This window comes from Neopsephotus bourkii, unplaced genomic scaffold, assembly GCF_033783945.1.
Source record: "Neopsephotus bourkii isolate Nb327-2 ecotype Australia unplaced genomic scaffold, CSIRO-AGI_Nbou_v1 NB_1067, whole genome shotgun sequence".
NCBI lineage: Eukaryota > Metazoa > Chordata > Aves > Psittaciformes > Psittacidae > Neopsephotus > Neopsephotus bourkii.
Genome location: NW_026901555.1, coordinates 4,499,753 through 4,516,052, shown reverse-complemented (window position 1 = coordinate 4,516,052; position 16,300 = coordinate 4,499,753). Strand labels below are relative to the sequence as shown.

Genomic DNA, 16,300 nt, shown 5'->3' with positions numbered 1-16,300 from the left:
GAAGCTGGGGGACCTGTGCTGGGTGCCCATGGTGCTGCTGGCTCTATTGCTGGCTTCCCTGCTCCAGTGTTACTCTTCCCTGAGGCCACGCTCCCACTCCCAAGTATTCGTCACCTCCCCATGGAAACACAAATGCTTCTTTATGTCACTTGTTTAATTATTATATTTTAAATTTTTAATTCCCCCTCTGTCTCTTTTTTCTCTGGTTACTCAAAAGAAGGAAAGAAGCAAGCCCGGACTCAGATGTTTGTTTGCTGTGTCCTGGCCGCTGCTCCCTTGGTCGCACTCCAGTGGCCGATCCACTGGCAGGGAGTGGGAGCAGGAGCACAGCAGAGCCTGGGAAAGGCCGGGACCCACTTCCCTCTCCCTTGCGTCACCGTGAGCCCAGTCTGGAGCCACAGCTGCTCCGCTCCAGCGCTGCCCTCAGAGCAGCAGCATCTGCCCCTGTCCCAGCTCGTGGGGACACCTGCATCGAGCCACAGCCTGGGTTGGGTTGGAGGGGCCTTAAAGCTCCTCCAGCTCCAATGCCTGCCATGGGCAGGGACCCCTTCCACTGGAGCAGCTTGCTCCAAGCCCCTGTGTCCAACCTGGCCTTGAGCACTGCCAGGGATGGGGCAGCCACAGCTTCTCTGGGCACCTTGTGCCAGCCCCTGGAGCATTTGTTCCCAGTGGCCTTTGGCTTACAGCAAATTCCCTCATCTGTTCCAGCATCTCAGTGTTGTGGGAAGCAAGAGTGAATTGCTCAAATGATGCATAACACCCCTGTGGGCACCTGGGTCCAGTGAGAAGAGCACGAGTGGCCAAGGAGGAGGATCTGTCTGCCCATTCCTCAGCACAATGTCTCCTGCCTTTTCACAGTCCCAGTGCCAATTGGTTGGCTCTAGCTCTGGCTCCCTTCTCCCAGCCCTGGGTGTTTGGCACAGCCTTCCCATGATCTGGGCAGACTCCCCTGTGGAGTTGAGTGCTGGAGTTGGGTGCGTGGGGGGTCCCTGGGCTCTGCTTGATGCCATGTCCCTCCCAGCACCCTGCATGCAGCAGCCCAGTGCGTCCAATATTGAGGCGCTGGATCATCGCCCTCCCTCCAGTCTGCTCAGTGATGCCACCCCATGAACATGCTTTGGATCATGGTCTTGGATCACCTCCTCCTCTGGCCATTCCTGGGGGGTCTTCCCCATGTCCCACAGCATGGAAGCAGAAAGGATCCTTCCCAATTCACTGCAGACTGAGATTAAGCCATTGCACTGATCAGAAGAGGTGAACTGAGTCAGGAACTGTGAGCTGGTGTCCATGAATGTGTGCTTGGGGATGTCCTCCAAGAAGGGAGGAAGTGGCCAGTGTGGGCAAGACAAGCCCTTCCTTTGGCTTCTTCATTTGCTGTAGGGCAGCGGGGGCTGTCCCAGCCTCCTCTCCCACCCTCCACTCCTGGGAATGATAAAATCTCCAGCCTCATATTACCTTCCCCTGGGAAAATGGGAATGGGGTGTCCCTGGAGGGACAGACACCCTGTGCTGGGGCAGGGATGGGGCAGCATCTACACCTTCCCCTGCCCTCCATGGGCACAGGGGCAGGTGAGCCTGGACACAGCCAACGCCTCCCCCCTGTGCTGGGTGAACGCTCCTCCTGCCCAGGGCAGCAATCTGGGAAGGGGGAGAGGAGAGTGGCTCCCTGGGATGAGCGGGAGGAGGTGGGTGATTCAGGTGGGAGACACACAGAGACTGGCCCATTCAACCCAGGACCTCAGTGGCTCCATGAGTCTGAGCTGAGGGCTAGAGTCTCACTGCGACCCATGTCTCATATCCCCCGCTCTGCCCCATCCTCCTTCATGGAGCAGGAATTCTGGAGCTCTGCCTGCCCCGAGCCCGTCCCCCTTGGGCATCCCTGGGGTCTCCCCTCAGCTCCTCCCTGCCCCAGGGATACCCTTCACCCCAGGGTCAGTGCTTTGGCTGCTGCACAGCCCCTTTCCCCTTCCAACCCGATTTTCCCACTGCCTGCAGCACAGCATGGCCCTGCCCCAGCCTTTCCGTGGCCCCTTGGGTCCTGCTTGGAGCAGAGGAATGTGGCTCAGCAGTCTGGGGGCTCTTTGTCTCAGTGAGTGACCCTGGAGGGGTGTTGGGGTCAGGATGCTTGGCACAAAGACACTGGGGTTGTCCCCATCTAGGCAAGCCCCTGTGCTCAGCCTACCCTGGCAGGGAAGCATGGACCAGCAGCATCTGTGGGGAGCATCCGTGGACTGCCGGGACATACCTGGCCACTCTGGGAATCACAGAACCCCAGCCTGGTTTGGGTTGAAGGGAGCTTAAAGCTCATCCAGTTCCAAACCCTGCCACGGGCAGGGACCCCTTCAACTGGAGCAGCTTGCTCCAAGCCCCTGTGTCCAACCTGGCCTTGAGCACTGCCAGGGATGGGGCAGCCACAGCTTCTCTGGGCACCCTGTGCCAGCGCCTCAGCACCCTCACAGGGAAGAGCTTCTGCCTAAGAGCTCAGCTCAGTCTCCCCTCTGGGCAGGTTCAAGCCATTCCCCTTGTGCTGCCCCTACAGGCCCTTGTCCCAAGCCCCTCTCCAGGTTTCTTGTCAGCTCTTTTAGGGGACCACGGCAAGGAATGGATGAGGGTTTGTGAGACCTGCAGCAGAGCATCTTCTCACCACTGGTCTGAGCATCACCCCCCCACCCTGCTGGCTCAGTCTGGGGAAACCCACTGGCTGTGCTGGAGCTGGGACCACACATGGAGTCCCTCCACCTCCAAGGCATCGCTTGCACCTTGGGGGCTTCATTTTGGGCATGTCTCCTGTGCCATGCACTGGGTGGCCGTGCAGAGCAAGCACTAATGGGGAGGTGGGATGTGCTGGGAGCAGTGAGGGGTGTTGGGGGGCTGCAGCCGTGGGGCAGAGCCTCTGCCTCAGCTGAGGAAGACAAGGAGGTGAGAGAAGGTCAGGGAAGTTTTAGCCTGGCCCAAAGCGCTGGGGCAGGAGGAGCTGAGCTCCACGTAACCACTGTTATTTAATTTGTTTTTTCTAAATAAAAAAAAGGAAGGAAGTTAATAAATAATGTAAAGTGGAGAATGCATTAATGAAAGAGAGAACGAGGGAGAGAGGGGGAGAGAGGAAGGGACAGGGCAGAGGGAGAGCGCGGGGCGGGGGAGAGATATTCCTGCCTGTATCGATTAGATATGATTACTTTAGCCCTATCAAATATTCATACTACATTCCACAAGAGGTCATTGTGTGTACTTCTCCAATTTGGCTCTGCCTTGACGCAGAGAGCAGGCTCTGAGTGGGAATAGGCTTGTGCAGACAGCTCCAGCCCCGGCTGCAGGGATGTCACCCACTGGGCTGGTGGCAGGATCTGGGTGGGATGTTGGGGCTGAGAATAAGTGGGGTGCTGAAGGGGACGTAGGGGGACGCTGAGCCCTGCGGGTCCTTTGCAAAGCCCCTGAGGGTTGTGGACTGTGTGCGGACACAGGAACCGCTGCTGAGATGGAGCCATGAGCACACGCGTGTTCCAGACGCCGCTCCTCCCTCAGGAGCATCCTACTCCCCTCTGGGCACTGCAGCGGTGTCACTGTCCCCTTCCTGCTCGAGGCTGTTCCTTACCCTGGAGCACCTGAATGGGGGGTTTTGACAGGGCCATCCCTTTGCCAGCTGGGAAGGGGTCAGCCCAGGCCACAGAGCCAGGCAGGAGATGGATGAGGTGCCATATGGAGGGCAGGCAGGAGCATGGGTCGGGTCCACACTGCAGTGTCCATCTCCCAGGTCTCCTCACACCCTGCTGCATCCCCATCCCCTGCAGCCCGCCTTCCCAAAGCCACCCGTGGTGGTTCTTTGTCTGGAGGCAAAGCCCCTTGGAACTGCTGTTCCATATGAGGCACTTCCCTTGCCCGTGCCTCAGTTTCCCCATCCCACCTCCAGCTCCCTGCAGCCCAAGCGAGGCACCGCTGTGGTCCCCATGAGCCAGCGCTGCTTCTCCCCTTACATTAATAACAACTTTAGAGCAGGGTGGCAGGAAATGCATTTCCAGTTCATCTGCTGCAGCTATTAGATTACCAGGAAATGGCTGCCTGGCCGCCGGCCAGCGCCTCCGAAGGGCCGGCGCGGGGCCGAGGGGAAGGCAGACGGAGCCCGTGGTGCTGGTGGGCACTGGGCTGAGCCGGTGAGACCGGTCCCGATCATCCTGCGTGTCCCCGTGGTGGGCCAGGCTGTGCCCCGCAGGGGTGCCCCGCAGGGGATGCTCCCAGATGCTCCATTCCCGACTGCTCTGGGAGCTGGGATGAGCCGGGAAGGAATCTATGGTTGAACCTCGCCTCCATTCTAAGAGCAGCAGAGCTCAGACTGGCTGCACCCTCTGCTGGGACTCAGCTGTGCTGGGACCAGAAAAGGGAAGATTTGGGACTGGGACATGGAGGGTGCATGCACAGAATGCGGCAGGGCTCTGCAGAGGCTGGTTATTCCGACTGGGCTGGAGTCAGGAGGAGCACGGGATGGAGGTAAATGTGTGTTGTCTCTCAAGTGCTGGGGGCATCTGCAGATGGGGCAGCTTTGTGCTGTACCCGTCCCGTCCCCCCCCCCCCCAAGCTGGGCATTGAGTACCAAAGCCTTTAGCGATGCCCGGGGCTGTGCTGGCTGGTTCTGCCCCTCACCCTTCCTGGGGTGCTGTGGGTGGTTGCCCCCTCCTTTGGGGGCACTCCAAGGAGCAGCCAGGAACGGGTTGGGCTCCAGGGGGATGCTCGAGGCTCCCTGCCTGTGCTGGCAGCAGCTCGGGGGCCTCAAGCTCTTGCTCTTTGCTTGGTCACCCCAAGCCCTGGAGCTGTGTGCAGGGTCAGGTGCCAAAGGGGAGACTGAGCTGAGCTCTTAGGCAGAAGCTCTTCCCTGTGAGGGTGCTGAGGCGCTGGCACAGGGTGCCCAGAGAAGCTGTGGCTGCCCCATCCCTGGCAGTGCTCAAGGCCAGGTTGGACACAGGGGCTTGGAGCAAGCTGCTCCAGTGGAAGGGGTCCCTGCCCGTGGCAGGGGTTGGAAGTGGAGGAGCTTTAAGGTCCCTTCCAACACAAACCAGGCTGGGACCCTCTGATACTGTGCTTGGCTCAGAGGGCACATTGCCCCTCTACTCCCCCACCTCTGCCATGGTGACATCTGCTCCGGCCCCTGCAGGCTGGGAAATGAGGGATGGCGAAGTGGGGAATCAAGGGGGGATGGAAGGGGATGGAGCAAAGTGTGGGGCGAAAGCAAGGTCTGAGCCTTGCTGGGGTTTGTTAAAGTTTAATAGAGAAGAAACCCTGCTTTGCGTGGAGGGGACCGGCTATTTTTAGCTGTGGGTAGGATGTCAGCTCTGAAAATAGCCTGCTACCAGATCCTAATGAAACCCTCTCTCTGGCTCTCACCCGGAGCGAGTTTGGAGGGGGAGGATCACTGTCACACCGAGGAGCTCCTGACATTCACAAGGACTCACCTTAGGCTTTTATTTATTTATTTCATTTCTTCCCCTCCTCCCCCCTGGTTTCTCCCATTTTTCGTGGCTCTGCCTTACGCTGAGCAGAGGAGTCACCAGCCAAAAAAGTGGCTGTGGGGGTGGTGCTGCTTAGCTACGGCCACATCCCGGCAGCATGTGATCAGATTGGCAATTTAATACAGAGCCTTTTATCCCTGCACACCCGCTCCAGTTAAAGTGACATTGAAACGGGAACCCAAACTGCCCATGGGGAGAGCTGACCCCTCCCCATCCGCCACCTCCATCCCCAGGGAATGGGTGATGCTCAGTGCACATGAGAGGGCTCGGGCGGGGGAAGGTGGTACCCAGGCAGGAGAGGATGCTCGGGTCAGGTACATTTGTTGCTGGGGGCATGGACTGGTTGGACTGTGAGGAGCTGAGCAGGAGAACACATGGTGGAGCTCAGGCTGGGACCTCTCTGGGAAGCCCAAGGAAGACATGGAACAGCAGTTGGTGACTGCTCCCAGGAAAGATCAGGGTGGTGGAGAAGCATCCCAGGGAGCATGGAGTATGGAAGCCAGGGAGAGAGATGGTTCTGAGGGTCTGGGGACAGAAGAGAGTGGTGGGAGCATCCCATCTCATTGTGCTGGGGGTTGGAGGTGCTCTACAGACAAAGGCTGGATGAAAAACCTTGTGTCCCATGGACTTAGGGTCAGGCCTGGCAAGAGGGACAGGTGCTCCACGGGCTTTCTGGGTGCAAACCCTTTGATACTTGGTTCCATGGTGGGTGCTGCAGTGTGGTTTGTGTGGGGAAATACACATCCCTACCCATGGCACCCTGCACAGACCCCAGGCTTTGGCTCACCAAAGGCAGCCTGCTCCTAATGGGAAGGAGAAGCTTTCAGCTCTGTGCCCTCTGCCTCCCAAAGGAAGGACTCCAGGCAGCTGGATGGCTGTGATGGATCCATCACCAGAGCTGTCTTCCTGTTCAAGGCCAGGCTGGATGGGGCCTGGAGCAAGCTGCTCCAGTGGAAGGTGTCCCTGTCTGTGGCAGGGGGCTGGAACAATATGAGCTGTAAGATCCCTTCAACCCAAACCAGCCTGTAGTTCTATGAAACACATTAATGGCAGGCCCTCAGTGCCCCATCCATCTTTATCTCCCTGCTCTAGTTCCCCAGGAGCTCAGGGCTGAGGTCTCCGCCTCATGTTTGGGGCCACACTTGCTGCTTGAGTCACACCTTTGCTCTGGTTCCTCTGCTGGGACATTGATGTGGGTTTGGGGAGGGCATCTTGCAGGGATAAACGTGTTTTGTCAAAGAAGAGCTGCCGCAGGAGCACAGGGAGCCTGTGGGTGCTCCTCAGCTTTGCCCAACGTCTGGTGCTCACTGTACTCAATGGGACATGGAGAATGAAGTGAAACCCGGTTTGATGTGCCCATCCATCGTGTTTACCGTGCTGGGGCAGCAGCTCAGCCCCTGTGCTGGATGCTGTCCCCCTCCTGGCTCGCGTGGGGCCGGAGCCATCTGCACCAGTGAGTCAGCAGGACCCACTTAACACTTCTCCAGCAGGATCTCCTCCTCCTGACAGAATGGGCAGCTCCTGGCAAGCTCCGTCAGCGTGTTACAATCTCAGCTCATTAAAGGGAAGCATCCTGAGCTCTTTATTGATGTTTTATGCTGCCTGGCTCCATCTTCAGAGAAACAACTCACACTGCAGTCAATGACTACACCTCCGCGGAGCTGCAGGCTGAGTGAGGAGCTCAGGATCTGGCTCAGGGCTGGGCTCAGCTCCCATTGCTGAAAGGCTGCAGGGCTGCAAACTGTGGTGTTCTACACCAAAGCAGCCAAGAGACACCCGGGGGCTGGGTTCCCCTTTCCAGGCAAGGTTCAAAAGGAAAACACAAGGGGTGACTTTTTTCCTCCGTGCTTCCTTATCCCTATTTGTTGGGCAGAGGAATTGCCTGGTACAGAAGGGAAATAATGTTTTCTTTCCCCCATTGCTGTTGTGTGTTCAGCTGGAGCCTGCTTGGGTGGATGTGTCTGGCCTCCTCTGTACCTGGGATGTGCTGGGATTCACACATCCCTCTACCTTGGGAGAATCACAGCCTTTATAAGTTCCCCAGTGCTTGCTGTTGCTGGTGGCACTGTCTGGCTTCAAGTGGCTTTTACATAATACAGACTGTCAGGCCAGATGAGCACCATGGTCCCCTCTGGCCCTCAAATGTGTGAATCTAAAAATTAGAGAGCACCAGCACCTCATTGCTTCTGGCTGATTGAATCAGGGGAATCACATGTTCTCTTTATCCTCCCCTTTTCTCTCTCCCCTGCCTGCATCATCTTTAACTGAAGGTGAATGCTCCCTCATCCAGTGCCCGGGGTTGACAGCATCGGAAGGAGCAGACATCTCCAGCCTCATGCTGGGATATTCTCCTCCCCATCCGCCGTGGTTCACTGGTGGGATCAGGGGTGCTCGGGCTTGGAGATGGCTGGAAAACAGTGCTGAGCTCTCCTGGTTGCTTAAAAAAGCAACGGAAGTTCTCCAGGCTCCAGAGTGAGCTCTTCTGGGTTTGTGAATGTGTGTGTGTATCTAGAGAAACACATGCTGAGGAGGGGAAGGAAGGTGGTGACTCCCCAGATGGCTTCTGCAGTGTTGGGGATGTGCAGGAGGAGAGGAAGGAGCAGGGCAGGGAGGAAGCGGTGGGGATTGCCAGGGATGAGGGTTCCCCAAGGCAGAGATCTGCAACAGGCAGGTGGGAGATGTGCAACAGGAGCTGGGAACACCAGGATGCTCTGCCCTCCCAGTACCTGTATCTCAGTGCTATCAGCAGCCCCAGGCAGATGTGCTGACAGCCCCTAAAGTGAGGGCAGAGAGTGGGACCCCTGGGAGCTGCTATGGATGGGACCCCAGGGGTGCTTGAGGGGTTAAGAAGTGGTGGATTCACACTGGGAAGAGGAGTGGAACAGGTTCAAAAGGCCAGTCCAGAGGAGCTGGCTCAGGTGGAGGTGGCTGGGAAGGGGCAGAGGCAGGATGGATGCCTGGAGGTGTCCCAGAGCTGCGGAAGGATGTTAAATCCCTGCTTAGGGCTGGATGATCACTCCTGCAGGGAGAGGTTATCAGGAATCTCATGTAGCCTCATGCCTTCCTTCAACATATACAGCTGTGCAGGACACCACATCCCTCTTCCAACAGCCCCAAACCCTCCAAACACGGGCTGGAGGCTCCATCCCAGACCCTTCCTTTGGGAGCGTCTCTGAACTTTTCTGCTTTGCAAATGCATTCAGGTTTCCAGCCCTCCTCCTCAGGGATGCTGCGGTCAATAACTCACCAGGAGGCTGCTATTCTCCCTCTGCTTCCCACCCTCCCACTTGTCTCAGTATCTCTGCATTCATGCCTTTCTGGCCCTCCCTCGGCAGCGGGTGAGGAATAAAGCAGCGGCGGCTGAGCACGACGCAGGCTGCGCCGGGGATGCTGTGAGCCCACCGAGGGAAGCCTGAATCACCGGCACCTCAAGGTGGGAGTGATGAATCTGGGCTGGGAATTGGGCTGGGATAAGGGGAGGACGTCACACATGGGTTTTGGGAGTCAGGTGCTCGTAGCCAGCTGGCAGCCACTGGGAATTGGGCAACTCGGCTCCTTTCTGCACCTTTAAAGATGAATCTGAAAGCGATGGGGAGAAGAGGAGGGGCTCGTGGGAGCACAGAGATGCGGCATGAAGGCTCTGGGCTGTAGCTGAGGCTGAGGCATGCTCTCAGGGATGTGTTCCTCTTGGAGAAACTGCTGGAGGAGCATCTGTGGTGGGATCCAAGGGAGAGGGATTGCTTCCCAGTCCAGAAATGCCTAAAAGATGAGCCTGGAAGGGCTCCGCTGGGCACTGTGCAGGAGAGCGGAGTTGCTGGCCCCTGCTGGGGACGCCTCCAGTGCTTCTGCTGGCACCGGCTGGGAGGGAGCTGCTGAGCCCAGTGGGATCGTCCTGGTTTGTACCCAGCCGGTGGAGCAAAAAGTGGCAGAACTGGTTTTGTCAACCTTGCTCAGGCTCCTCATCCGTTCCCTGCCCTCATGTACCCAGCCCCAGTGCTGCCCATCGGCAACCAACATTGACAATGGATGGCCAGGCCCTGAGGAGCCAGATCCTGTGCTGGGGGGGACTTGCTGGGGTGGGTGAGGGCTTGGATGGCTTCAGCTTCGCTTCTCAAGGCAGGTTCTGAACCTGTCCTGATCTGGTAACATTGCTTTGGTCACCCAGTGAATGCTGCCAGAAAGGATGGGTGACCAACCTGGAAATGCTGCCGGAAGTGAGGGTGGGAGCTTGAGTGGAGTCCATGCCAATGTACAGTGTCATCAAGGAGAGGCCTTGAGTCTTTGGGATCGTCAGACCAGGTCCCATTTATTTATGGATGGGGCTGAGGGAGGTCACAAGGATCCCTGGTGCTCCCAAGCAGCGGTTGTTGCCTTAGAGAAGAGAGAAAGCAGTGGAAGGTGGGAGTGCACAGCAGCACAGAGAGATGTCTGGATCAGAATATCCAGGTCCAGTTTGGACCTTGAGTCCAGGGAGTTTGTTTCTGGGAGAACGGGATGCGTGTGGGATGGTTCTGTGGGTCTCAGTGCAGAACAGCCCCTTTTCCACCTCAGCTTCCATCAGAGGAGGTGCTTCTGGTGTAAGTCAGGCTGTCTGGTCTCATGGGGGGGTGGGCAACATCTGAGTTCCCACTGATGTCTCTGGAGATGCTTGGGAAGGGTGAGAGGTGATGGTGGCTGCACCCATTTCCCACCCACGTGTGGATCAAATGATTTCTCAAGGTGACAGCTCCCAACAGCAGATGCTGACCCTGGGCACCCAAACCTGCTCCCCACACCCCTGCCCACCCCATCGGGCTGGACCAAGCTTCAATGCCCACGAAGCCTCCTGAGCCAGCGCTGGTCCCACGGGTGTCCCCAGGGGCCAGGGGGTGGCGGGTCCGGGGTGGGGGGAAGCGGAGCCCGAGGCAGACGGAAATGTTTAAATAGTGCCTGCAGGCTCCGCGCTGTTCCCGGCTCCGCTCAGCCATTATCTGGGGAGCGGATGCCGGGGCTCTGTGGGACTGCTAATGGGCCGGTGCCATTCCAGCGGGATGACGCCACTTAGGTAAGCGCTAAGAGCTCCGGCTCCGGGAAGGCAGCGGCGGAGCGAGGGAGAGATGTGGATCCCTCCCTCCGTCCCGTCCTCCGCGCTCCCCCGTTCGCAGCCGGCGCTGGGGACGAGCCAGAGCCGCCCGCCCGGGCTCTGCCGGCCCCGATCCCGGTGCCCGTGGAGCGGAGCTCGGCGCGGCGGAGGGGCCCCGAGCCCCCAGCCCTGAGCAGCCCCGTGGCTGCCCCGGCAGCGCTCGGCGCTCCGCTGGGGCATGGACCGGCGGCGGCCCCGGCGGCGGCAGCGGGGTGAGTTCGCCCGCGCGGACACGCGTGGGGCTGGGCACGGGCGGCCTGCGGTGGGCGCTGGAGCGGACACGAGTGGGGCTGTGGGGGTGAGGGGCAGGTGGGGGCACGGGGCACGAGTGGGGTGTCCGTGCTGGGGCTGGCAGCGAGCGTGGGTCGGAGTCACGCGTGGGTCGAGCGGAGAGCGGGGCTGGGGCGTCCCGAGCGCGAGTGGGGTGCGGGCACGGCGGAGACGGTGGTCCGGGGGCGGCGGGGGCTGCGTGAAAGGAGGGGCTGCTGGGGGCTGCGGGTCCGACTCCTGCGAGAGGTGGGCTGTGCTGAGCGGGGCTGTGCTGTGCGGGGCTGTGCTGAGCGGGGCTGTGCTGTGCGGGGCTGTGCTGTGCGGGGCTGTGCTGAGCGGGGCTGTGCTGAGCGGGGCTGTGCTGTGCGGGGCTGTGCTGAGCGGGGCTGTGCTGTGCGGGGCTGTGCTGAGCGGGGCTGTGCTGTGCGGGGCTGTGCTGTGCGGGGCTGTGCTGTGCGGGGCTGTGCTGAGCGGGGCTGTGCTGTGCGGGGCTGTGCTGAGCGGGGCTGTGCTGAGCTGGGCTGTGCTGAGCGGGGCTGTGCTGTGCGGGGCTGTGCTGAGCGGGGCTGTGCTGTGCGGGGCTGTGCTGAGCGGGGCTGTGCTGTGCGGGGCTGTGCTGTGCGGGGCTGTGCTGAGCGGGGCTGTGCTGAGCGGGGCTGTGCTGAGCTGGGCTGTGCTGTGCGGGGCTGCTCGGGGGGGCTGTGGGGCCCCCATACGGAGGGGCTGGGCGCGGGGGTTGCCGCCGGATACGACCCACGCATGGGCTGCTGCAAACCGGGGCTGGGGCATCATCCTCCTGCCACCACCCCGCTGCTCCCCGCAGCGCTGGGATGGTCCTGGCAGTACCTCCGGAGGGAAAACCCCCTTTCCTTTCCTCCCACCTGGGCGCCCTGTGCCCCTCATCGCCGGCTCGCAGCCACCCCAGCCTGTAAATCATTTGCTTTTACGATCTCTGCTTTGGCCACTATCACACGAACTTATTATATGTGTTGGGCTGCAGCGGCCATAAAGCTTGCCCGGTTTCCGGGCTGGCAAGACCCTGGCAGGCAGGGTGTGAGGAGGAGGAGGCTGGGGACACGCTGCCCTGGCCCCCTCAGATGGCAGAGAGGCAGCAGGGGATGCATCAGTGCCCCGGGGGTGGCCTTCCCACTGGGAACTGGGGTATGGACTGGTTGGAGCAGGGAGCGAGTGGGGACCGCCGGGCTCCCCGGGGTTGAGGGCAGCAGTGGGGTCCCAGCTCCGGTATTCAGTATGTCTTCCCTCCATTCCACTGGACTGGAGGACCCACAGATCCTCTGGTTCACGTCCCCTTGGGTTCCAGGGGGATTTTGCCTCCCCGAGACAGCAAATCTGGGTCCATGTTCAAACCTTGCACCTGGAAATTGGAGGTCCAGGAGCATTTGGGCCCTGGTTCAGCACTGGGGGTCCTCCCGGAACCTGTCTTGCCCAGGACCTGTCCAAGCCCAGATCATACGTGCTGGCAGACACTGCATGGCCCAACTGCCAGCTCTGTCTGCCTGCTGTTCCCAGACTCTGTTTCTCCCCACGGTGTCCCCTGTGCACTTCCTTCTGCCTAAGCCCAGCTCATGGATGTCCTCATGTCTCCTGAGCTCCAGGTTTTGCATAGAGGGCTGGGGGTGGCTGTGGTGGGTCTGCCCTTGGGCTGCTCTTTATCTTGGGACCCTCAGTCTTGCCCCTTGGGTTACACTTTGGTTCAGACCTAACATGGAAGCCTCATGGGGCTTTGCTGCCCGAGCCCTAATGCCCAAGTGCTACCAAATCTCATAGCACAGGTCAGAGGGGACGGACACCCAGCTGTGAGCAGCTCCTCTGTGGGTAGAATCAACATCTTCCTTCACAGGATCCCACCCCCAGGTGGGAGCTGGGTCATGAGGGACCTGGGAGCCCTTGGAGGCTGCTCTCTACTCCCTCCTGCATAGTCCTAGCTGCAGATGAAGATGGGTCATATCCCTCCAGGGATCCAGGGGACTTCAGGTCACCAGCCTGTGCTTTAGTAAGGACCAGGTGAGGAGCTCAATGGCAGCAGGCAGCAACTCACAGGAGGGTGTTTTTCCTCCATGGCCCATTCCCATCCTGTCAGTGTAATCACAACCCGGGTTAGCTCTGCCCTCCCAATTCACCTTGGTATTAGTGGTAAAGAAATCAGCATCCAAATCTATTGTGGGTGTCCCAGGAGACCTACTAATTCCCTGCCTGCCTCTCCTTGGATGGAGTGAACATCTCACTTGAATCACAAAGGGAGGGGCATAGGTGGGCTTCAGGCACAAGAAAATCCCAAATCTCAGCAGATCCATTGCTTTTTCTTTCCTGGGAGGGGAATGGGAGAGATGACATCTTGCTTGAACAGTCAAAGTAAGTTGCCTTTGCTTTCGCCTGCTTCTCAAGGTCAGCCTGGCTAATGAAAATCAATCTTCCCTCTGCCTCTCTCTGCTGCATGAGCAGATTCTACCTGTGGCCCCTCACCTACTTGAAAGGCTCGAGCACTGCCTGACCATGGGGAGCTTCCTCAGGGAAACAGCGTCACCCTGCAGGCCCGAGCACCAAAAGGTGTCTGTGTCACGGAGGTGTCTGATCTGCCAGAGGAGAATGGCTTTGTCCTGGGGAAACTGGCTGTGCCCGGGTGGCATCGAGATCTGGGCTGGAAGTGCTGGGGGGCTGGTCTGGAATGCAGAATGGCTCCATCCTCCGTGTGCTCTGCTTGCCTTGTTTTGTGGGCAGCACAAGCTTCTCCCTCCATCCATCCTAAGGGGAGAGAGCCCTGCTGCTGCCCCTCTCCTCACTCAGCCCCACTGAGGCTTCACCAGACGCCAGCGGAGAGGTCCGGTGGCAGCCCAGGTTTGGTGATGGGTCCGATGCCATCAGGTCAAACCTGCTGGGGGGGGGAGTTGTAGGACACGGGGGTGCTCCCTGCCCCAGCCCCACTGCCCTCGGGGAGTCTGGACCTTCCCTCTGGAATAAAGCAGGCGCCTGCCGGTGCCGCAGACTCAGGAAGTACCGTTTCCTGAGCACAGCAGCAGAGACACGGCAGCCTCGGGGCAGGGAGCAGGCTGGGGCTTGCCTGCTGACAGCGCTGCTTTCCCTGCTTCCCCTCTGCTTGTGCTGGGGTGAAGGAGAAACCGAACCCTGCCCTTCCCGGGGTCCCTGAGGGGGTGACTTGGCTCCTGGGTGTGCATGGGAAAGCGGGATGCTGCAGTGGGAACTGTGGGGTTGGCTTGTCTCTGTCCCAACACGTGTCACATGAGTTGCAATTTGTTGCTGATACTGCCTGAAATTAGCGTCCAGCTCCTCTCCAACCCTATGCCCATGTTACAGCACTGGGAGGCCGCCCTGGGTGCACTGGGAAACTCCAAAAGAATCTCTTGCTCTGGAGGCGACGCTGTTCCCAGTTCTGTCACTGGCTCTGGATAAGTCACATCTTCAAGTTTTCCTCCTCCAGAGAGGGCTGGCATTTCCCCTGGGAAGGAGAGGAAGGATGGATGGGGTCCATCAGTGCTGGCAAGGGGGGGCAAATCCTCTGGAAGGACATGAGAAGCCTGAGGAGATGCTGCGACCACCTGGGTCAAGGGACAGATTTTGGCTGTGTCCAGCCTGAGTGTCCCCAGGCACAGAAGTACTTGGAGTCTGACTGTTGGAAATAACTTCATTAGGAGCTCTCCAGCCGGCCTTTGCTTCCTGCTTTATGCAGATGGATCTGTTATAGAATGTAACACAAATGTTTTCTCTGTCTTCCTGCCCCATCCTTTAGGATTTGTAGATGTGCCCTGATGCCGCAGGGTCTCCTCACTCCTGGAAATGCAGCTCTCTTCCAGTGTGGCTGAACTCAGCTGTGACGAGACGATGGACCCACCCGTGGAGGACTTCCAGCAGGTCCTGTCCATCGACCAAATCCGCTCCATCCGTGCCAGCAACAACTACGTGGAGAGACCGGCTGTGTGCTTCCAGCAAGCCCGCTCCAACCCATCCCTGTCCCAGCTTCCGCACAAGCAAGAGTGGTCCCAGGACCGCCTGGTGTCTTCCACCTTCCAGGACCTGCACCGCAGCCACAGCCAACAGCACCAGATACCACCTTTGCAACAGCACATGAGCCACTCCAGCACGGCCAGCTCTGTCTCCCAAAGCACCACGGCCTCCGACCAGCGCCTCCTGAGCAGCCTCACGCCTTCCCACTCTGGGCACTCCCTGATCCGGACGCAGTCGCGGGCCGGCGAGCTGAAAGCGGAGGAGTCTCCGCTGAAGGGGGTGGTGGAGAAGCCCCCCCTGCATCCTGGGCACCTCTTCCTCTGCGAGGAGTGCGGGCGCTGCAAGTGTGGGCGCTGCACGGCCGCCCGCAGCCTGCCCTCCTGCTGGCTCTGCAACCAGCGCTGCCTCTGCTCCCCGGAGAGCCTCCTCGACTACGGGACTTGCCTCTGCTGCGTCAAGGGTCTCTTCTACCACTGCTCCACTGACGACGAGGACACCTGCGCCGACGACCCCTGCTCCTGCGGGCCGGGGTCCTGCTGCGCCCGCTGGGCTGCCATGAGCTTCCTCTCCATCCTCATGCCCTGCCTCTGCTGCTACTTTCCTACCCTAGGGTGCCTCAAACTTTGCCAGCGGGGTTATGACAGCCTGAAACGACCCGGCTGCCGCTGCCAGAGCCACACTAACACGGTCTGCAGGAAGATCTCTTCCTCCAGCAGCACACCTTTCCCCAAGACGCTGGATAAGCCGGTATGACCCTCCTGGGGAGGAGAAGCAGGCTTTTTTCCTCTTCCTCCTCATCCTTCTTCTCTCCTTGCCATCCCCCTCCTCTTCCAGCACCCCTTCGTTCTGCAGCGCTCCCCCCCTACCCACCATAACCCCTTGGGAATAAGACAGGTGAGCTGGGGGTCCCACAGAGGAGTGCCTGGGGGAGGTGGCACCTGCTGGGGAGTAGTGGTGGTTTTGCACATGCAGGTGGAGGGGCCAGGAAAGGAAAAGAGGAGGAAGACTGAGGGTGATTGGGAGTGTGTCTTCAGGACTCTGCTCTGGGAGGGTTTTCAGAGCTGCCACTGCCCCATGGTGAGGTCCTTCCTGATGGGAGGACAAGTCAGGTCAATGCATCCCCTGTGCAAGAGTCCTCCAGGAGCCAGACCTCTTCTCTGTTCTTTGGGTGGCCTCTCTGCTGTCATGGCTATAGATCTGCTTTCCCCAAGGGCTGGGGTGAGGCAGGGTCCTGCCAATGGCAGCCACTTCCATCTGGGCTTGGAAGCCTCTGGGAGAAGGAAGCTAGCTTCAAAATGAGGTGGCATCGTATTTTTCTGTCTCAAAGAGGAAGGGAAGGTGTGGGAAGCTTTAGAAACCTTCTGGCAGGAGAAGGAGCTATAGGAGGCAGCCCAGCCCACTCGCTTCTGCCCGACTGCAGCGAGGGAAAG

At 59.4% G+C, this 16,300-nt stretch overlaps 1 protein-coding gene across 2 annotated transcripts; it reads left to right on the top strand.

Moving 5' to 3' along the window:
• The first annotated feature begins 8,776 nt into the window (after positions 1–8,776).
• Positions 8,777–16,021, top strand: SPRY3 (sprouty RTK signaling antagonist 3). 2 transcript variants are annotated; one of them, XM_061361998.1, is made up of 2 exons: positions 8,777–8,930; positions 14,656–16,021. In XM_061361998.1, exon 2 carries the CDS (start codon positions 14,703–14,705, stop codon positions 15,621–15,623), a length of 921 nt encoding a protein of 306 aa, XP_061217982.1. In that variant the 5' UTR covers positions 8,777–8,930; positions 14,656–14,702; the 3' UTR covers positions 15,624–16,021. The 2 variants fall into 2 exon arrangements, with proteins under 2 accessions (XP_061217982.1, XP_061217981.1); XM_061361997.1 differs by lacking the exon at positions 8,777–8,930 and adding an exon at positions 10,131–10,541.
• Positions 16,022–16,300: the final 279 nt, after the last annotated feature.